This window comes from Anarrhichthys ocellatus, unplaced genomic scaffold (assembly GCF_004355925.1).
Source record: "Anarrhichthys ocellatus isolate YVR2014 unplaced genomic scaffold, GSC_Weel_1.0 scaffold41, whole genome shotgun sequence".
NCBI lineage: Eukaryota > Metazoa > Chordata > Actinopteri > Perciformes > Anarhichadidae > Anarrhichthys > Anarrhichthys ocellatus.
Genome location: NW_022280071.1, coordinates 126,295 through 149,537, shown reverse-complemented (window position 1 = coordinate 149,537; position 23,243 = coordinate 126,295). Strand labels below are relative to the sequence as shown.

General features: G+C 42.4%; 1 protein-coding gene across 3 annotated transcripts in view; it reads right to left on the bottom strand.

Annotated features, from left to right (window-relative positions):
* spire2 (spire-type actin nucleation factor 2) overlaps positions 1–23,243 on the bottom strand; it is a 44,170-nt gene that overhangs the window by 8,281 nt on the left and 12,646 nt on the right. The window contains exons 2-12 of one of the 3 annotated variants that reach the window (XM_031868140.1): positions 20,891–20,983; positions 19,163–19,206; positions 18,337–18,729; positions 15,061–15,141; positions 14,764–14,928; positions 13,639–13,725; positions 12,507–12,624; positions 8,690–8,850; positions 7,241–7,463; positions 746–873; positions 118–255 (exon numbers count right to left, since the gene is read on the bottom strand). In XM_031868140.1, coding sequence (XP_031724000.1) covers positions 118–255; positions 746–873; positions 7,241–7,463; positions 8,690–8,850; positions 12,507–12,624; positions 13,639–13,725; positions 14,764–14,928; positions 15,061–15,141; positions 18,337–18,729; positions 19,163–19,206; positions 20,891–20,983 — 1,631 coding nt within the window. Of the gene's footprint in view, positions 1–117; positions 256–745; positions 874–7,240; positions 7,464–8,689; positions 8,851–12,506; positions 12,625–13,638; positions 13,726–14,763; positions 14,929–15,060; positions 15,142–18,336; positions 18,730–19,162; positions 19,207–20,890; positions 21,361–23,243 lie in introns of those variants that run through there. The other 2 variants (XM_031868141.1, XM_031868142.1) reach the window with 2 other exon arrangements.

The following is a 23,243-nucleotide window of genomic DNA, read 5'->3' as shown; positions in this document are numbered from 1 at the left end:
ACACACACACACACACACACACACACACACACACACACACACACACAGTTACAGAGTACATTCACTGTAAACACAGCAAAGTGAGAAACAGCAATGAGTGAAGTTCCACTCCGGTACCTTGCCTCTCTTCAGGTTATTGTAGAGCTCTTTGTTCTGAAGAAACTTCTCCATCTCCGCTTTGACCAGCACTCTACGTACGTTGATGACCTCATCCACCGTCAAGGCGAGACTCTCCACAGGGTGGCTGAACTCCTCCTGAAGAGGAGAGGAGACCCGTCAGTCGTAGTTGACTCAATAGTGAGTGGTAGGTTGGTGGATGTCAAATTCATTCATTTTTGGGGTGAAGAATACCTTTGAGGTGCTCAGAGAAATAGAGGATTTTGCATTTACAATTCCATGACTACTTGGCTAACTCTCACCTGCTCATGAAGATCATGTAATATGACCTAAAGCTCCAGAGCAGCTTCTAAATGGACCTTGTGCAGAGTTAATCAACTTGTTTATATTGAATATACGTGTTTCAAGGATTTTCTAAAATAAAGTGTAATAATTCTGGAATCTAATGCATCAATTGGTCATATTCTGTCTTCTGAAAAAGATACTGATGCTCATTTCCAGAAAATATTGGAAACTGGATGAAATAATAATGTCAGATTTTTTCAATGAGTTTGCAGTGCATTGTTATTACCAGTGGGACCACTGAGACTTCCCATGAAGCAGAGGGCCCACTGTGATTCTAACTCACCATCCACTGGTGGTTATCTCCAGCTCTGGAGCCACACGGAGCTTCTGATCCCTCTGTGGTCTCGTCGACTGAACTCAGAGACAGGCGGGCCGGAGAGGGCGGCACCCAGCCATGAACCGGGTAGGAGGCTGGGGTGGGGAAACGGATGAAAGGTGAATGAGCCAGAGAGGAAATGATGAGAGCTTCCAGGTTGAAAAATAATGTTACCCTGTTAACCGTTTGTCCCATGTTTCTGCATCCGTTACTAATGGGGACAACAATTGATGACATTGGTCCCGTATTGAAGGAGAAGGCTGCAGACCACAGCCGCTAAACGGGCTGCAATGTAATCACTCGAGGCAACGCCACACTGTCAATGTACGCCCACGAAATGTGCTGGTTTTTGGCACTGACAAGCTCAGGTTATTATTGTCTGACAACATTATGGTAACGAACCGTTCTACCTTTCGCTTGATTCAGTCTGTTAATGTGTCTTGTACCTTGTTGCAGGAAGACAACATTGAAAACTTGAGTTAGAGTTGGGGAAATGAGTGCAGGTGTTTGTTGTGTAAAATAATTTGAAGGTTTAGCTGATTTAGACAATGTGGATGCAACAAGAGATTTCAGAATGAGACAGACAAACAGACCGGCTCATGTGAAAGTTTAAGAAAGATATTGTATTTGCCCGTTCAGTGGCTGCCGTCTTCTCCTTAAATACTGGACCAACAATTGTTGTGCCCATTAGTCCAGGTTGAAAAACAAAGCCACCCTTCAACAGGGGAACTAAATATGACCAAATCTAATGGGGACACCATCAGACAGTGAGTGAGAGAAAGCCACAAATGGCAGTCTAACAAGTCCATGAATTACACATCAGCCCCTTTCATTCAGCTCCGTCTCAGGTCTCTGCCCTTCAGAGTGCTTGTCGATCGACTCTACTGCTGTCATGTATTATTAATCCCATTTCAGTGGAGTGATTCGGCCCATGCTGCTACATCTGTAACTTAGATCCCAGTGAGAGGTCTGCTCAGCGGTTGCCCTTAAAAGAGAAACTCAGAGGAGGCTCAGTTAGCCGACGTTGGGAGGGGGTTAAAAAAACAGACACAGCTGAAACTGGGTGCCTCTTGGATCCTGCAAATGGAAGGTGTCAATTTGGCTCTAATGGAAAGTAAACAGACTGAAACAGGCCGGTAAACATCATCAGTTCGTCTAATTTGGATCAGCTGCCGATGACAGCCGGGGCTTACATCCTCACAGTCACAGTTAAGCTGGAGAGGCCCCAGTTGGCAAAGTCATGTACTGCACAATACATCTTATCAGTCTACATGATTGGAGAAGGATTGTGAATGGGTTACTGAACGTGTCTACCGCACACAGACACTAGGGCCCTTTGCTTATGAAAAGTCATCCAAAGAGACACGAAAAACCTACAAAGAGACACACGACAACTTCAAAGAGACTCAAACTGACTACAAAGAGACACAGGACAACTTCAAAAGACTCAAAACCACTACAAAGAAACACAAAACAACAACAAAAAGAGGATAAACAACTATAAAGACTGTGTGTCTTGCTCATATGTCGGAGATGTGGTGGGGCCTTTTTAATGTCTGTGCACAGGGGCCCATTGTCCCATAATCCGCCCATGTGTGGCATGCAGCTGGGAGGATCGGCTTGCAGACTGAGAATGGATGCAAGTCAAGCCTCTGGATATGGACGGCCGGGCTGCTAATGCACGAATCATGGCCATCGAACAGATAACATCCTCCCGGTGGCTTACGTGCAGCACACATTTCAAACCCATTAGCTTCTACCCTCCTTCACCAAGTTAGACTTTATCAGCACATCTTCAGATTTGATTAGACTCCGTAACAGCTTCATGGCAGATGTAATCCCTATCAACTCCCTGTCAGCAAGGAGTGTAGGACCACTGCTGCGGACTGACATGAAATTCAGCTCGTATTTCAGTGAGGTAACAGTAATTTAATAAGGTTAGTGCTCGAGGTATAGCTGAGGATAGATTGGAAGCAGTGGGGACACCATGTTTCCACAACAAAAGAATCTTTTGATTCAAGGTTGAAAACCCTGTACTTTTAATTGAACAGATATTCTACAGTTAGAAGCGGAATGGAAACAATCAAAGGAGTTGTTGGGTTTTGCCATGACCTTCTAATTAATGCACTGCTTCTTTCCTTCCAGGCCTCGAGGAAGAGTAGCTGGACATTTTAAAAAGGGTGTTTAGGCCGATAGTCACTGTATCGATGATCTAAGTGCATTCAGTTTAACTGTTTGGGGGGGCTTGGGTTAGATGTTAGTTTATGGCCAAATCATATGTAAATTCAGAATGACAATCAAGATCTCCACAGACATTGCTTTAGTATAACTGGCACTGTGTCTCCTTCTGTGGGAGGGGGATTAACGAGAGACACTACAGGCAAAAACGTGGCTTCTGTCAATTTTCAGATTTTGGTCTTCCATAACTTGTCTTCTTCCAGACTAGTGGAAAGAAAACATCCAAAATAGTGTAGTTTGTTTTTTAAGACAGCCAGAGAAATCTCCATTTCATTAGCACTTACATACACCAATCGTTCCATTTGCATTTCTATCTTTATTCTGTAGGTTTTTACACAGGGGTTTGTTCATACATCATTCATAGTCTGATTTATACAACATGTAATACTAAAAACATGGAGAAAATGGATTTTTAAAGGCTTTTGACAGCATTTTCAAATGTATGGAATGATACAATGAGATATGCCAAAACCTGTTGACTCTCATATATCAACAAAATGTAACATTTATATTATGGAAATGAAAATTAGCCCATATTTACTAAAATAATGCCTTATTTGCACAAAAATTACACAAAATAGTATAAATGTAAGTGGACATGACATAGAAACAGTTCATTTATTCCCCTATTTGCCTGTCCCCATAAGCTAAAGAGTGTAAAGTTTGGTAAGAGTTTAGTATTTATTTGAACTGTGGCGTTGTTATGTCGTCATGCTCTGTTAGCTACTTTTACCAGCTGTGCTGAAGAAGAAGCATTCATTTGCCGGCATGGAGAAACATCTGGTCCCCCTCAGAACAGATGTCACTTGGCGCGACGCCCTTTTGAAAATGCGCCGACCATTTGAAATGTTGCGAATGCGTTACACAATGTAACCAAGCGCTTCTAGAAGAGCTGATGAACACTGTGAAGTAAGCTAAATAAGCTCAAATCTAATAAACTCGCATAAAAACATTAGTTCATGCATTTTTTTATGTTCAAACTCATTTTCACTCCGGGCCACATCAGCATCATGGTTTCCCTCAAAGGGCCGGTTGTAACTGTAAGACTGTATAACTGTAACTACTCCTAACATATTGTTAAATAACTGTCTCTGCTTTTGATTATTGTTTATTCAAGTGTAAAATTATTGTACATGCAGTTATATACATGTAAAATGATATTTAAGCACATTTCTGGTATTATAACATAAATCATTTTAATTCTTGTGGCTTAAGAAACCCACATACTGGGCGACCGTGGCTCACTGGGTTAAGAGGGTCAACGGTTCGATCCTCGACTGGGACGTGTCACGTGTTGAAGTGTACCTGAGCAATACACTGAACCCCAGGCTCCCCGGGTGCAATACACTCAGCCCACTGCTCCCTATATACAGGGATGGGTCAAATGCAGAGACAAACTTCTGTATCTGTAAATGTGATCGGAGCTCACCTGCTCACATACCTTTAGCATGCACTGGGCTGTAGCTTTTGTAAATATATTCTGCTGTGATTGCAGTCTGCCTTTTAATTCTTGGACAATTTTATGTTTTTCTTGGAGGCTAAATTTTGCACCATGTTTGGTGTCAAAATGCCGACGTGAATTGTATTCTTCATCACCGACACAGCCTCATAACACAGAAGACAGACCCGTTTTTCTCCTTGAAGCACAGACATGTATTCGCTTTCCCATCTTAAATTACATTTTCTTCCCTCTGCATAAATTTTTCTCTTCGTGGACATTTTGGGATTATTTGTCGATCTTTTTCAACTCAATCACTTGTTGGAAAATCTCTTTACAGGCTGTTCCCTCTCCTGTCCACCTGTTGTGATAGTTTTAATGTCAGTACACAGCTGACAACATGACAACATGCTATCTCAGAATTTCAACTTTCTATCTCATAATTTCGACCATGGGGATATTTTTATTTTCAAGTCTAACTTTGAATTTTTTTTCCAAAATTCAAAAACAAAAACTTTTTTTTTTTTTTTTTTTGCTGGCGGATTCGCGGGCCACATAAAATGACGTGGCGGGCCGGATTCGGCCCGCGGGCCTTGAGTTTGACACCTGTGATGTAGATGATAAAGTGTTTGGCCACTCAAACAAGGCAAGAAACCATTGACGCAATACAGTATGAGTCATTGTAACAGTCAGATACATTTTAAAGAATATAATTATAATGTCATGAATGTATTTGCACTAGTTTTTTAAAATTAATTTCATAACATTTTGGTTGATTTCTTTGATAAAAATAAATAATACAAACAACAATAAATGTTTCAACACAATCAATAATCAAAATAACTTAGTTGCAACCGTAATTTACAGCCTTAAAATAAGAAAATAGCTTAATTAATTCAACCTGCACTGTGTTGCGTCTCACTCTGGAACAACCTCTCCAGACTTGTATTGGCCCCGGGTTTGTTCATACATCATTCATAGCCTGAACATTTTATGACTAAAAACATGTAGAAAATCAGTTTTTTTATAGCTGTTGACAGTATTTTCTGATTTATGGAGTAAATCAAAGCAAAAACCTTTGACTCGACTATGTCAATAAAATGAAACAAGAATTTTGAACCTCCAATGTTCAGATTTCTGCTCCTAAAATGTATGAAAATTAGTACATATATAATTAGATAATGCCTTGTTTGTCTATTTAAACACAACTTTTCAGACAACTTGTGCTACCAGAAATGATTGTCTTAGTGTGAGTAATCAACTGGGAAAGCAAGCAAACACTACTGCAGCTGATCTCATTCATTATCTCTCTTTCGGTTAAGTCACAGAAACTAACCAATGGAATGAGCTGCGGCAGTGTTAGGTTGGGACGAACTAACTTCAGACTCCTGGATATCAACGAGCCCGGCTGAAAATCAACTGTAAAGAAACAGATGTGCCGATGTGTGTCACCATGTTTCATGTAGAGCAAATGGAAAAATACAACAACTAGTTGCAATTCACCATTCGGCCCAGCCCTGGCTGCAGATAAGACTCTTTATTAGCCATAGTGGGAGAGCACAGGTCGGTTGTATTCAAATGTCCCAGTAAAGCATGACAGTGAGACAGAGCTTCATTTCAATGACATTTGGTGGAAAGTTAGGCCATGAGCCAACCGTAACAACTGATGTGTTTTTAGTAGCAACAGTGCCACCATGTGTTCATTCACAACTCACAATTTTTCATTCACAACTCTAGGGAAGTAAGATGACTCGACTTGGAATATTTGGGCTATTCCTTTAATCACACCCCCCATTAGGAAGCTGAAAAACCTAAAGCAGAATTTGATTTCAATGACATTATCCAGAACATCAACTGCATCTGTCTCATTGGTTTCTCTTTCCCAAAGAGTCTGATGTTTCACACACCAGGCTCTCCTGCTAAAAGGAGATGAGGCTCGCAGAATCAGTGATCTCTTTAAACCACTTCTTAAAATCCATTCCTACTCGTCATTCCCATTCCCATTCCCTGGTTTTCATGTGACGTCGTCGCTTTACTGCTTTATTTTATCATTGACATTATATTTTGTTAAATTATTTTTATTATCTTTATTTATTCGTTTCTTTTTATCGTATCGATTGTTTATACGTTTCATCTGTTGTACCATTTTATCTTACCTGAGTTTGTCTTGCTTTGTTGGGCCTCACTGTTGAGCTTTCTATTGTTTTACTGCCTTGCTTTTGCTGTATTGTCTGTCAAAGCACGTAAACTCTGTTTTTAAAGGTGCTATATAAATAAAGTTATATTATATTATTAATACTTACTGCTGAACTCGAGCGCATGACAAGCTTCTTCTTCTCTTGGATCTGACACGTCTACTCAATTAACTAATCCATCTTGTACTTTTGCTTTCTGTGGACAAATTTGGGTGAAATCCTCATAATCAGCATATCAATTCTTGAGTTATGACCAATAAAACTTGTTTTGAGAGGTCACCGTGACCTTTGACCTCCAAATTCTAATTTGTTCATCCTTGGGTCCAAGTGGTTGAGCCAAATTAGTTATTTAATTCAGCTGGCATGCACAAAGCTCGTCCTCTCAATCCTACGATCATCCTACGATCTCCGTCCTACGATCAAGTTGCCTAAGTGTTGTTATGGCTACATGAGTTTTAAACGGCCATACCTCGGTGGTGATTAGGGTGACTCACTCATTGGTCATTAATGAGGCCCCCTTGAAAATGAGCGGATACATCTCAAAAGGATGAACTCTTACCAAAGGTAATCAGTCTACATTCACACACTGACCTCTGTGATAAGGAGGCGCTCCGAGACCGGTCAGTGTCCTGGACCGAGGCCTCTCCCCCCTCAGCCTGACCACCTCGCCCAGCTGGGCCGACTCGGAGAGCGAGGGGAGCATTTCAGCGTGCAGCAAGGCCAGGTCGTGCTCTGAGAAGGAGCGGTCTCTTTTCAGAGGGGTGGGGGAGCTCTCCGTCCTCCTCAGCTCCCCGCCATCTGGGGACTCCTCCTCCTGCGACGGAGGTTAGAGAGGGAGGGGAAGGGTTGAGGGAGGAGAGGAAGAGGGAGAAGGAAATGAGGAGTCAGAGACATTGGGAGGGATGTGATGGAGGAACATAAAGAAAAAGGTTAAGTGAAGGACAGAAGGCGACACATTAATGCCAGATGTAAACAGGGCCAAGAGGACTCTGGATTTCAGTCTGGCAGATTGATTGTCCCTCTGGTTCAGTCTGGGGTGCAGCTAAGCCTGAAACATACCACGATCAGGACCAGGTTCGTCTGGAGGGGTGCGTTTCCCTGGTAACTTAAAGGTTTCCTGAGGAGTTTAAGATCTCCAGCAGCACAGTCTTTCTACAAGTTTCGTTTCTCTCGTGCGCATGCACGTGTGCAATAGGTTAAGACACAATGGGCCCCTGGGCACAGATATGCAAAAGGCCACAACAACTCTCCTACATAGGAGCAAGACACACAAACTTGACAGTTGTTTAGACTCTTTTTGTTATTGTTTTGTCTCTTTGCGGTCTTTCTTTCTGTATTTTTTGTCTGCAGGTGTTTTGCCTCCTTTTGTAGTCATTTTGTCACTCTTTGAATTCGTTTTGTGTCTCTTTGTGGCTGCTTTGTATCGATTTGGACTTCTATTGTGTTTCTTTGTAGTTATTTTGTGTCTCTTCGCAGCTGTTTTGCATCTTTTTGTGGTTGTTTTGGTCTTTTTGAGTCTCTTCCTGGTTGCTACGCAGAGTGACATTTTGTAAGTGAAGGCCAAGGACCCGTTCAGTAATCCATCCATGACACACAGATGACGAGATACAAAGTCCTACAATGGTGATGGCATCATGCCAAGATATACTGCAATGCACAAGCAAAGGCTGAAAAGAAGAAGACTGCAAGCTAGTAACTTAGCAGCTGCTCCTCCAATAAATTGTTGTATAACTAAAACTCCAATCTGCTTTAAGTTGTTTCACTTTGGGCCAGTGAGAGTATTTCTGAAGATGCTGAAGTATAAAGTTTTGATGGTCGATGTCAAAAATAATTCCCAAGTTGTTGAGTCTTTGTGCAAAAGACAAAGAGGATTCCTCTCTATTGTTGTTTCTTTTTCCACAGAGGCATCTTAACCCACTTCGGCTGGGAAACAAAGCATGTGCTACAGTGAAAAACACCAGACAGTCCTAAGAGCAATGATTCCACCCTCCCCCAAAAAAACAACAACTTGTCAGTCTTGGAGCTCCCGTCTGGCCTCACCTCATATATGTTCATCTCTTCCATCTCGGCCAGAGTCGGAGCTTTGAGCAGGATGCGGGGGCGAGACGGAGGCCGGGGCTCCGACACGGACAGGTCGATGCATGACGTGGATTTGACGTCGCAAGGGCAAGTCTGAGCCAGGCAGGGCAGAGAGCCAAATGCTGAGGGAGGAGACACCGGAAGCACCGTCAGGGGACAAGCAAGTCAGAAACTGAGATCAGAGGGCAGAGATTCTCAGATGAGCCCCGTGTAGCATTTTAGCATCGATAACTCACAACGACACAGTAGAATTACTGTAAAGCTACACCACCATGTTAGTGTAAACGTTAAAAAGTTATTTTTTTTATAAAACTGTGAATGTTACTGTGAACTTTGTATTTGCATACAAAAGCAAAATTCAAATGATTAGGAAATAAAAGATAAAAAATAATAAATAAATAAAAAAACATGGCGGCCGGGTCACAAACGGTCTCATTTTACAGCTGAACAGTAACTAAAACATGTCTCTGAAAACATTTGAGGTGAGAAATAGGCAATGCAGTAACAGAATGTTGATTCATATTTGATCAGCGCTGCCTAGTTTGACAGTTTGATCCGAGTTCATGATCTCCGCGCTAGTGACTCTTCCTCTGATTTCTTGTTGTCGTTTGGGCTTGGCAGGATCTCGCAAATGCTATTAAGAGCACTAAAAGTTGAACAGTTTCATAAAAATTCTTATCATATTTGCTCACAGTTACCAAACAGCTCTAATGTCTTCGTGAGGCTCTGAGGGATATTTGGAGTAACATTTGCTGTATTGTTTAATAGCACGAAGCAGAAAGAGGGTGCCCTTTTTCCAGTGAATTTGGGGATTTACAATGGGTCAAGTGATGGGGAAAGACATTGCTCGGCAGCTCTCCCAGCCCGATCTTTGCTCTGGATTTACAGCCGACAACTTCACTATTTCGATTCAGTCTCACGTGCCTACCGACTAGTTAGCTGACAAACACAGTGGAGCATTTAGTGGCTAAAGAGATGGATATTTCCCATCGATGGAGCAATACGTGGCTAAAAGGAGAGCGAATATTGATGATTGAAATCTTCAAAGTCAAATGAATGCATCTTTAATCTTTCTGGTGAATGACAGATGGGTAAGTAAGTAACTTTTATGGGAAATGTGGTTTCAGTTTTGAGAAACACTTGGACTGATTCGACCATGGTTATTTGCATTTGGTTATTTGCAACTGTCACCATTGACAATAATAATGACAATACAAGTTGATCTGCATAGTACTTATCAGCAGTCATTCTTGGTTGCTGTTTTTTCACCACCATCAATTAAAAAACAGTTGTTAAGTATTCACTAAAATGAAGGGTTAATTATAATATTATCATATTGCCAATAATTAATTTACAGAGATTCCATGTTTGAACCCATAACGGCTCTAAACAAAGCAGAGTGTGTTCTTTGGATTGCGTGTTGAGTGAAGACTCCTTTATCAGCACTCTGAATTACACTGACCTTGATCTGGAAATAGCTGGTCAATATTTATGCAATGCCACCTCCATATGTACTGGAGCTCGAAAATGGAAAAATACTCTTGTTACACACTACAGCTCACAGACTTGTATGCAGTAGCTAACTACAGTGTGACCCTCACAGGCTACAGTACACAATGTACAGACTAGAGTTTCAGCCCCGAATTCATTACTTAGCAACTAGCATAACATTTATTTTCTGGATAGCACAACGAGTCACACTGAAAGTCATGTTAATGACTTCATATAGGCAAAAACACAGTGTGACATCCAGAGCAGCCACAGGACAGGATCTTTTATTGCTCTTTATATCAGTGTGATGCTTCTCTCCAGATACCATGCAACGGTTTCAGATGCTGACAAATACATAAAGCGAATAAGAGACCATTTTTACTTTAGGTACTTTTGTGTCTGTCTGGTAGAAACATAACAAGGTCTGCTCTAAGAGCTGCAAAGCACCGCAGGCGCCTTCAGCTAAACGCTTCAAACTGCACTCTGCCATCTCACTTTTACAATGTTAAGTATGTAAAAGTCGTAAAATATGGTTGAATTTAGTCTCTTAATTAATCATTGGTGTTTTTTGAGCATAAGATGAATCAAACCAATCAGTGTCATCTCCTTTAAAAACTTTAAAAACCCTTTAAAAACTAGGTAAATGGTGTTTTTGTCTGCAGTGAGAATATTGTTTTTGAGAGGCTACAAAATGCCAACAAATAAGAATTGAAGCAGAACATTTTTGTTAGATAAAACATTTTGTTTATTTTGGAAATGATTACATCTACCTTTTTTTTTTTTTATAAATCTAATGCACTGGAGTTTAAGGAGTTTCAGAGTCACGGATCGGATCGGATCAGCACAAAAGAAAAAAAAGGGAGCAAATATAACTTTTAGATACTGATCATGTTGCCGATCAATGATCATCCCTGATGATACAGATCTCTTTGTTGTTTGATTATAGCAGCTGGTCTCCAAGGCTTCAGACTATTTGTTTTTGCCACCGTCCCAAAAATTATCTCAACCGCTCTGAAAATCATAAAAAATCCCATGTGTTTTCTTCATAAAAACACAATTCAAAGTAGTTTTAATGATGTATCATAAGCTGCTTAGAGTTAGTGTAAAAAGCTCATAATTCATCTCTAATATCTATTTATGTTGTTGTAAAAACATCTTTTTCAAAAAACTGGATTCATTCAAGTTTCTCACCAACACTACATTTTACGAGATTACATGTGAACACACCATGATAACGTTATAATTTACCGTTGCCCAATACAAATTTTCACTGAACAGAGCCTGAACGCATCATAATGTAACTGAATGGAACCTTCGTTCATTAGCTGTTAGCTGTGCTGCTAACGTTTTAGCTCTTCTCCTGTCAATTTAAACACAGACTGGTTGTTTACAATGTAACATTATCAGAGATCAATGACTAGAGAAGCACAAATGATGCCTTGATCACATATTTACTGAATATTGGCAGATAACGATCATCAGTAAAATGTATTTTACACTGTGATGGTTAACGTTAAACTGCGTAATTAATCTGCGGTTCACATGCATGCCAAACTGTGAGGGGGAATCCATACGGATCACGGATCAACAACGGTCCGTTACACCACTAAATCCAACTGATAATCTTAGTGTAGCCTGATCTTTATCTACATCGGTGCAGAAATACCGGCTTCAAACACAATGAATAGACGTGCAAAACAAAGTAGCATTCGACTGTTGATTTAGAATTCGTCAACATTGTGAATGAAGCTTCAAAGAGTCCAAATATTCAGTGCAGCCCAAGAATTGTGTTAGATTGATAAATTTCATATTCTGTTGACGGAATAAGAGGGCACTCTATCTAATCTATGTCGCTGTCCATTGACGGTCAGTGCTGAATTGATGTTGTCGTAGCATATTGTGAGGAGAGAGAAGGGGCAGGAATGTGGTCCTTGGTCGATGGACTGTCTGCCTCCACCGTCTCCCATTCCTCTGTCCCATCAACAACTCCATTTGACTGTGAATGAGCAAATGCACAGTAAACCTGTTTAACAGAGAGGGGGGGGCACCGTGTGTGTAACAAGCAGCGCAACGTTGTGAACCCGTCTATGCAGGAACATCTTACTTTCTGAATAATATCCCCTTTAAATAGCAGGAAAATACTGACTTCAGACCAGGTTTTTGTTGGTCAATGGCAGAACGGCTTTCTGATACCTCAAGATAGCAAAGCGCCCAACAATGTGCCGGACCAGCCTTAATTTTTTCATGGTGGGGTAAAATAAATGGCGGTGGACGATCGTCCCCTTACGTCTGGAACTGGGCAGGACCACTGGCCTGAGCTTCCTCTCCTGCTTAATCTCAGCCAGGACCTTTTCATGAAGGGACTGCTGCTGCGGGGGAGGAGGGGGGAGGCTGCGCTCTGAAACCTAACGGAGAGGAGAAACAATTAGAACATAGCTATACTCCTGAGGAATCTTAAAGAGGTGAATCCATACATACAGTATAGCTATGAATGGATGTGCGAAGGTGCCGTGTTTTACCACGAATTAAAGATATGATGTAACCACCCACAGTGTTTTTGACTGGGTGTAAAAGGTTTTGAAACATTGTTTAGATCGTCATTAGACAATAAAACGGCGATAAAACAAATAATAACATGTAGTACTAGTAAAATTGATTGTAAAAACCCCAGTAATACATTTTAAGGGTGATTCACTTCAATGTAATGAAGCAAACAGTACCATGGCTAAGCTATCAGTGATAAACACTGTTGACATAAAAGCTTGTATCAATAACAGCTTTTAATCATTGATATATAAATTATAGTAATATGTAAAAGCGATTGTTAAGGACTCATAGTTGCATTAGTATTTGGATGCCTTTCTAGCAAGCTGTTAACTTAAACTAGAATTACCGCGTCACAGTTGTAAGCCTCTGCCGGCAAGTCATGTTGCAGTTTCGTCACTTCATCATTTTATCCTTTTAGACATTTGTGTGAAATTGTCATAATTAGCATATGAATTCTTGAGTTATGGGCAAAAAAAGATGTTTTGTGAAGTCACAGTGACCTTTGACCACCAACGTTGAATCAGTTCTTCCTCAACTCCAGGTGGACATTTGTGCCACAGTTGAAAGAGAGATTATAATGAGAAATTACGTTCACGAAAATAGAGCGGACGGACAACCTAAAAAACATAATGCCTCCAGACACAGCTGTTGCCAGCGCGGAAGAATAAAAAGTTCAGAGTTCAGAGAAGGACATACAACTGTCACAAAAACCTCATTAAGCTACATTTACAGACAAATCTACTGCATTATCTACTGCTCCTGTATGATACACACTTAGGGTTTTCACCGTATACTTTCAATGATGAGAAAATTGCACACATGTACCCTCCTTCACATCTCTGGGGAACTTAAAATGGCAAAAACCCACTCACTGGTTTAAGAGGAGGTCTTGATCTGATGAAATCCAGTATCAACTCATGGGCATTTCTCTTCACTCTGGTGGGAATGTCACCATCCACCTAAATAATACAATGAAACACCAACTGTAGGACTGTGTCTGTAAATCATTACAGTGATCATGCAGCAATGCAAAAACCCTCCGAAGACAACATTGGAATATCATCACCTGATGGCAAAGATGTTTACCTATTAACACGTGCAGAAATTCACTCTTCTTTTAGCTCTGTTTTGATCTCCACCAACTTTTGAAAAAAACTAAATTGGCAGCTGCTAAATGGTGCACAGTGTTCAGCAGCTTGCTGCTAACGTTTTCTGCCATTTGGTGCTGAGCGGGCAGTGTACAGCGGGGTTTATTAGAGCTTTCTCGCTAAAAACAGCTGCTGCTGGAGACGGGGTTGAAAACACATGCGAGACTGAACCAGTTGAAAACATGAAACCAAAACAAAAGAGCTTAAAGAAGCTGAAGTGCTCCGTACAGCTGAGGGGAACTGTGGAGTTGGCTGATATTTCTCTGTGCAACTGCTTGCGAGGACAGAAGGCTGTGAGAAGCCTTCATTAATATTTGTGTTCCGAGGCTGAATTATGTATCTGCCTGTGGAGAAGGCCTCAAGGTGACTGCCTCATATATGCCTGCTACATAACAGTTCCTTCCTGTAACAAAGCTTATACAGTATATGGTGCGGTGAACTTCCTGAAAAAGAGGATAATGGCTTCAAGGACTTGAAATGACAAACAGGCGTCTCAGTCTGAGTCTCACTCCTGTCTGCCCTCAATGTCCTCATGCTCCATTTAATCAAAGTCAAGTGATGATAGAAATGTTGCTCTCTGGGTTATGATTTCAGCGAGGAAAGAAGGATCTTGTATTTCCTCCAGAAGATCTGCGATGCTTTGATTTAGCTGCCTTCAGCTTAACACCTCTACTGACATTTCGACTGCTTTCAGTATTTTACAAGTCGATGGACTATTTACAGTGCAGACACTCAACTGACATTTCAACTGCTTTCATGGCATATACATGATTACGGCTTTTATATAGTCATATTCATATCATAACTAATGCTTGGCTTGATTAATTTAAACCGCGTCTCGTCACTCACCAGGACTTTGCGTAGCTGGAACTTGCGAGTCCGTATGTCCTGCATCAGCATCTCAAAGGGTGTGAGGCTGAACTCGGTGGGCAGCAGGTTGAACGGCTGCTCCTGCACCTTCTTCAGCTTCACTCCCTGCCTGAGATCCTTCATCAGCTGCACCCACAGACGTGCCTGGGATGGAAATAACAACAACACACACACACACTCCATATCTGCATGCGTCAACACGACAACACCGCCTTCTTGGGTCAAAAACACTGTTCCATTGCCCTCCCTGTGACACTGTGCTCTCGCTCTTCTCACCCAGTCTGTGTGTTTCAGGGCGTCCAGCTCAGCTGTAGACCTGTCTTCCACAGCTTCCTCTGTTGTGATCTTCTTCAGCATCTGTACAACAAAAAGCAACAGACACATATGTTTTTTTTTTAATGAAAAGCTACAGTGTCAACATTATCATTTCAAACACTTTTGGTTTTTCTGCCACAAAATGCCACATCTAAAAGGGTTGTACTCAACAACTTTAAATAGACTGCAGTATAGTCATGTTGATTTTAATGGGATAAGTGTGTGTGCATCTCTTGTCTATGTGTTGCTTTTAGCCTGTGTCCCTGAATCAGATAGGTGATCAGTTTCCTTTCCGATGATGGTACCACTAGGGGGGCAGCAAAGTCAGAAAACATCTAATTCTACACATGGTGGCTTTAACCTCACTCCCTCAACAGAAGACTTTATTTGGAAGTAAAAACAAAAATCAAAAGTGAGACGTGAAGTGTCAATTGTAATCTACATGGGAAACCATGTGCACATATATGGCTCCCACATATATTAGGGGTGGGAATCACCAGAGATCCCGCGATACGATATTATCGCGATACTTGGGTCACGATACGATATTATCACGATACTGCGATATTATCACGATACTGAGATTTATTACTTTTTTCAACTTCAAATTATGTCCCCAAAGGAAAACTGTGTCAACATGTTTTATCTAATAAGATAAAGTTTTCAGTCTGTTCATGTCACTTCAATCATTTTTATTGCAGCAAAATAGGATTGTCAAGCAGACAGACTGACCAACAATGTCATAAATATTGCATGAACCTGACAAACTGAACTGTTTGTATTACTACATAGTCCAACTTAACTAAATGCAAACGTGTGGACTCAGTATATGAACTATAACTTATATAAGTAGGATATAAGAGTTATATAACTCAGTATAACTTGCGATGCGTGGACCTCAAGGGCAGAAAGACAGTTATGCGCTGCACTGTCCCCATGAGCCTGGCTACTGTTGGCAGATTTAACCCCGTTGTGAGGCCAGATGTCTCTATCTTTGTTTTGACCAACTTCCTACCAATCACGCTGACCCGGGACCTTTGCTGACCACCAATAACTCAGCACCATCTAGTGGACTGAAAAAGTAATTGATTTGATTTTTCTAAAAAAAAAAAAAAAGAATTTTTTTTTAATTTTTTTAAATAGTTTATATAATAAAAGATCGATACTTGGCGTCCATGTATCGATACAATATCGCCACGCAAAATATCGCGATACTATGCTGTATCGATTTTTCCCCCACCCCTAACATATACAGTATCGTACCATATATGGACATGACCGATCATTTTAAGTTATTGACTTACTGTACATGGAGATGACCTTGATCTTGCCTGTAGTGTTTACATGCCTGTTTGTACTAACATTTTAAACAACATGATGCAATGAAGATTCTGTCATTGTGCAGACATTGCGCATTTCTGTGAGTCCATTGTATCTATTGTATTGGTTGTGTGGCTTTTAACATTTTAACATTTTCACATTCAAATTCCAATGTCAGAATATTCTTAAGAATTAAAAGTTCATTGCTCTGTGAAAGGGTGCACTTACATTATTATGCTGTCATATTTATATCAGTGGCATAAAATGGTTATATGGTTAATATTGTTTATTGTAATTATTTTTGGGACAATATATTAACCGTATTAACCATATATTAAGGGAAGGCCTCCCGGGGAAGGCTTATGCCAGGGTGCTGGAAAGGAGGCTCCGACCGCTTGTCGAACCTCGGATTCAAGAGGAGCAGTGCGGATTCCGTCCCGGCCGTGGAACAGTGGACCAGCTCTTTACCCTCGCAAGACTACTGGAGGGGTTCTGGGAGTTTGCCCAACCAGTCTACATGTGCTTTGTGGACTAGGAGAAGGCTTTCGACTGGGTCCCTCGGGGGTTCTTGTGGGGGGTGCTGCGGGAGTATGGGGTGCCGGACCCATTACAACGGGCGATCCGGTCTCTGTACGACTGCAGTAGGAGCTGTGACCGCATTCTCGGTAATAAGTCAGACACGTTCCCGGTGGGTGTTGGCCTACGCCAGGGCTGCCCTTTGTCACCGGTCCTGTTCGTGACTTTCATGGACAGGATATCTAGGCGCAGCCTCGGGGCGGAGAACGTCAGGTTCGGGGGTCTCGGGATCGCCTCTCTGCTGTTTGCAGATGATGTGGTCCTGTTACCCTCCTCGGATCATGACCTCCAGCATTCACTGGGGCGGTTTGCAGCCGAGTGTGAAGCGGCGGGGATGAGAGTTAGCACCTCCAAATCTGAGGCCATGGTTCTCTGCCGGAAACCGGTGGATTGCTCCCTCCAGGTGGGGACGGAGTGCCTACCTCAAGCGAAGGAGTTCAAGTATCTCGGGGTCTTGTTCACGAGTTAGGGTAAGATGGAGCGGGAGATCGACAGACGGATCGGTGCGGCTGCAGCAGTAAAGCAGGCGCTGCACCGGACGGTCTTGGTGAAGAGGGAGCTGAGCCGGAAGGCAAAGCTCTCAATTTACCACTCGGTCTACGTTCCTACCCTCACCTATGGTCACGAACTCTGGGTCGTGACCGAAAGGACAAGGTCGCGGCTACAAGCGGCCGAAATGAGCTTCCTCCGTAGGGTGGCCGGGCTCAGCCTTAGAGATAGGGTAAGGAGCTCGGTCATCAGGAGGGAGCTTGGAGCCGAGCCGCTACTCCTTCGCGTTGAAAGGAGTCAGCTGAGGTGGTTCGGGCATCTAATTAGGATGCCTCCCACTGGAGGTTTTCCAGGCACGTCCAACTGGGAAGAGACCCCGGGGAAGACCCAGAACACGCTGGAGGGATTACATCTCCCAGCTGGCCTGGGAACGCCTCGGGATCCCCCAGAATGAGCTGGAACATGTTGCCGGTGAGAGGGAAGTCTGGGTCAGCCTGCTTGACCTGCTGCCACCGCGACCCGACCCCGGATATGCGGAGGAAAATGGATGGATGGACAATATATTAACCAAGCAAAGTATCTGTCCTGACGTGCGTAAACAGGAGTCTAGATCTAAAGTTGAGCACTAGAAGGAAACAGTGGGGGTGGCATCTTCAGTCAGTCAGTCTCTGCTCTGAGGCATGTGAACAGGAAGCACTTCAGATTCAAAGGGCGCACACACAGCGAGGTGCAGGCCACTGCGGCAGAAGTGATGAAAGTTCACAGCTGAGAAGTAGGTCATGAGTCTATTTTCCGGTATTTATTCCAGCTACATTGCTTTAAAAGTAAATTTGACATGGCAACCTGACGTACCTCCTTAGCATCTCGGATCTTGATGAGGAAGGTCTGCAGCTCCAGAGTCTCTACAAACAGAGCCCTGCAGACAGCCTGGTAGTGCTCCGGAGCAAAGCTGGGGTCAGCCAGCCGAGACGCACACAGCGCCGCCACCTGGCGGAACGTGCACACCGGCCTCATCGCTCCCTCCTGCTCTTCCTCTTCCTCCTCCTCCTCCTCCTCCTCCTCCTGGCCACTGTACCCTTCATCTGTGGTGAACCTCCCGACAGTGCAGACACTCTCTCGGCCCTGGTCCCCTCCGGCCATGCGTTCGATGAGGCGCTCCAGCTGGGGGCTGAGCTCCCGCTCCTCGCTGTCATCCAGCCCCCAGTCCAGAGCGCAGTAGATTGCCACGCCCAGCGACTGGACCAGCTGGAGGGACGGACAGGGAGATACAACAAGGGCATAAATAGGTTGCCCTTTACCAATAACAAACAACAACAAAAAAATCTTAATCCTGCCAAACACCCAGATAGAGGCAAACTAATTCACTCAAACAAAACAGACTTTGTGTTTTTGCAGTACTGGCAGTCGTAAATTTGCTCTCTAACCATTCATCTCTCACTTTTAACAGTAAGCATCCCATAACTACAACAAAAGCATGAACATGATATTTACAATCTGCCAAGATGAGAAAGATGACAACAGAGATGTGTTTAGAAAGGCCAAGTATAAGATATTATTCCAAAATTCTGTTCCACATTTGAAAATGCAGGATAACCGAAATTCACACGATGTAAAATGTAGTTCATGTCAGCTGGGAAATCCCTTTTGTTTGCAAATAAGAGTCCTCTTTCTTTCTCACCTGACGCTCTGCAGCAGGTGGAGGAGGAGGTCCATCAGTGTCATCTGAGGAGACAGAGGAGGAGACACGCCACATTTTACACTAAAGACTGGGTGATTCTTTTTTTACTTTTTATTCCATTCAAATGTTCATCATGACAGTTTTATTTATCTATTTATATATCAACCCAATTCTCTTTCTCACTGCATATTTTCACATTATAGGAGTCAACTTCTGTCTTCACTTCTGTTAAACTGGGAACTTAATGTACCAAATCTTTCTGCAGCGACTCATTTTAATAATTAGCGCTTAATAACCAATTATTTCTTTACAAACTGTTGGTGTTCGGGCTGATTAAATATGGGGCGAGCCAAAAATGTCTGTTGAATGTTGATAACTTTTCAGTTTTTTTTCCCAATAATTGTATTTGTCCATTTCTGTGTAGAGATTAGGTTCCCATCTTTTTTCCTCAGATCTTGTCCTATAAATGCAGAGGAACTTGGATTTATATCGTGCCTTTCTCTGCCTGCTGGCCACTCAAAGTGCTTTACACTATGTCAACATTCACACACACACACCCAGCCACTGGAATCTAAACTAATGCACATTCATGCACAGGCAATTTGGGGTTTAGTATCTTGCCCAAGGACAATTCGACATGCGGACTGGAGGAGCAAACAGGCAAACCTCCGATTACAGGACCTGCTCTACCTCCGAGTCCTCACTAGTGAGGGGATATTGTTCCACTCTGCGTACAAGGTTTGGACAGTTTCTGTGAAAGTCCAAATGCATTTTGTCTTCTTCTGGGGTTAGTGTCCTATTTTTCTTCTATAATTAGCGAGCCCGACATTCTGCTGGCAAATATAAAAGGAATGGTTCTATTACGCATTTTAAACTTTTATCTATAATTTAATTGGAAGGTTTGATTAGAGTAGTCTGCTTCTTTAGGTGTAAAACGCTTTTGACGTTTTTTCTGCAAAAGCAGTTACAGCCTTGTTAAAAATTTTGCACAGATTTGTTCGTTTTTAATCGGTTTCACGTTTTTGTTTTGTCTCAGATTTTTAAAGAAATGAGCATTCCGTTGTGCAACCCGGTGTTGCATAACATGAATATGAGTGTCACTGGGGTCTTCCCAAAATGCTCACAGAGAAGAGACAAAACGTGCATTACTTATGCTTTCTGCTTTCCTGATTTTCTTTTCCAAAATAAAGCTTTGCACCAACAGCTGGCACTCTCTGCAGCAATGCTCAGAAAGGAGATTTATACATCATGTTAAATTGTATTTGTCACTTCCTGGGGGCTGGAGACAGGAGCAGCTTTCAACCAAAGAACAGGAATGCTTCCATATTGAACTGGGTGATTAAATCAGCAAGTTGTTTGAAGAAAACCTGATATTTATGCCACTAACAGTCGTGCTTTACAGCACTAGTATAAAAAAAAACTTCAGTCAGCTGGTTTTCAATCTTCTACTCAATAAATCAAATGCGGTACTCCATATGTCCCACAGTCATGTGCGTGAGAGAGAGAGTAAAAACTCTGATGTCATGTCAGTAATGACACCCGAGAGGCCTGAAACTCCTCGATCAGCAGCTCTCGCTGCAGAGAAACAGCAGAATGGACGAACAGGAGAAGCAGGAGACGGAGACAAAGATGGACGGAGGGAGCCGGTGGAGAGAGAGAGATGAAAGGAGAGAGAGATGAGAGATCAGCGTAGGTCACGTGGTGATGGAGGGGAGGGGGTCTGCCCACCGTAGCATCCTCGCCTGTCAACAGCCGGACTCGAACCTCGGACCAACAGAGCGTCACTCTGGTCCCCCGTGTGAACACCGACGCTGCTTCGATCTGCAACAAAAGGGCAGCAACTGACACTGAAGGAGGGGCGAGGAGACTCTCTGTTAAGAGAGACAACATGAACCCCTGCAAACCTGCCAGACAGGTTCAAATAATGCTCGGCCCGGTCACGAGGTGCAACCCGATGATACCTCCGCCTCTTTCCCACAGTCACAGGTCAGTGAACACAACAGAGAGGGGAGAAATCTGCAATCGCAAAAACCCTTCCAAGAGATTAGATGTTGGAAAAAACACAATAACCCAGTTAGATATATGCACAGGGAAAGGATGTTTGGCACTTTGAGCTGCGGTGCTTTTCTAACCCAGAATCAGAATCAGCTTTATTGGCCATGTATGCGTACACATACAAGGAATTTCACTCAGTTTTTTCTGTTGCTCTCAACGTACAAACACAGAAATAGACAAATAAACAGAAAACAAGGACAAGTAGAACAGAGGTAAGCATAAACATTTAACTACTATGTACATACATACATACATACATACATACATATATATATATATACACATATATATACACGTATACACACACATATATATAGCAGTGGTGGGCCGTCAGGGCCAGCAAGGCCTTCTCTGCTGGCCTAAACAGAATCACAAAGTTATAACTATTTTATAATTTAATAATTGTTCTTAAATACACTACATGTATTATAATTCATACAAATATTTTTCCCATTATCTTATTTTCTCATTGCACAGCTACTGTCTTCCTCAGTTGCTCTGCTTCCAGTGCAGCTTGTTTTAAGTAGAGCTTTTATCCAATCAGATTTCACCTCTGTGTCTCTAGGTAAGAACAGAGGCCCGAGGCCTGCAGACTCACAAGGAGCAGAATTAGCTGTCCCCTAGTTAGCTAGGGGACAGCTTCTTTAATGTTGCGTCTTGATAACCACGAACCCCTTCCCGCCAAACCCCACAGTGTTCCTCCTCATTAGCTTTTAGTCACACTTCATTTATTCTAGGTAAAAATGGAAAAATATTTCTTCAAATCCCTCACCTTTCACACTAACAGGCATACTCTCTTAAGATGGACTTTGTCATCTGTTGCCATGGTACTAAAGGTCTGAGAGACTGAGTTCAAAAGGAACCACAAAGTGACGAAGACAAACTGGGCTGGGAGGAGCAGAGCCAGTTCTAAATGGATAGGAGAGACAGAACATTTTTATTTTGCAGCAGTCACCAGAAATGACCTGTATACATGTCGGGTGTAGTAGGGTGTGTCACTTTGGCCTTTACCTGCACGTCAAGTCAGTGCTGACCTTTGCACTTATTTTCAATCAAGGGGGAAAACATCCATAAAATAACTTAAATCAACTTTTATATTTGGAGTTAATTTCTATGTTACGTGTTCGGTGAAGTGACTGCCGTGAGAGAAATTTGGCATGATCTCTTGAGGAGGAGAGTGATGCCGTAATGGGAAAAGCTTGCAAATCGAATTTCCTTGAGTCTCGTGTTTCAACGATGCACGGTCAGCGAGCTAAAAACTGCTTTTTGTCTTTCATCCGTAAAAACAAAAACAAAAAGAGCAGTTGACATTTGGGTGATGCGAGCTTTTTTTTTTATCAGACATGTATCCGGACTTTGACTTCCCGCTGGCCTTAAGTGCACTCAGCGAATCACCTCACCCTTTAGCATTTGTCCAGCAATGTCTTTCAGCAGCCTTCAAACAGACCCGTTTCACATAAACTGCTGCTTATCTGACGTTCTACCACGGCTTATCCCTTTACCACGTCTGTTTATTGTTCCCGGATTAGGATGCAGTCCAGTTGACGCAGGAGGAAGATATCAAAAAAATAAATAGATGACAAATCAAGAGCTTCTCAGCGCCTCGTACTGTACCAACACGGTCAAACTGAGCACTTACATATTTATATTCAGAATACATGTTGCAGTTGCAGTGAGCTCAGTCAGTCTTTACGAGGGACAATACGATATCCATTAGGACCACTTAGTCATAAATGTATTAATGGGGATGAAGGTACTGTGCCATTAAACTGATCCAGGCTCATTTGAGGACAGTCCTGCACTTGTGATGGGAGGGGACAAACGTCCTCAGTATTACAAGAGAGTATTGGGTTTCCATTGTCACGAATTCCCCTTCATATTAGTTTGTTTTCATCCTGTCTGTTTATTTTACTAACTCTCCTATCATTTCAGATCCTACCATTCACACCCGATCATCTCTCATTCCCCTCACCTGCAGCCCATTCCCTCATTAGCCCTCACTATTTAGGTCCCCTCACTTGCACTT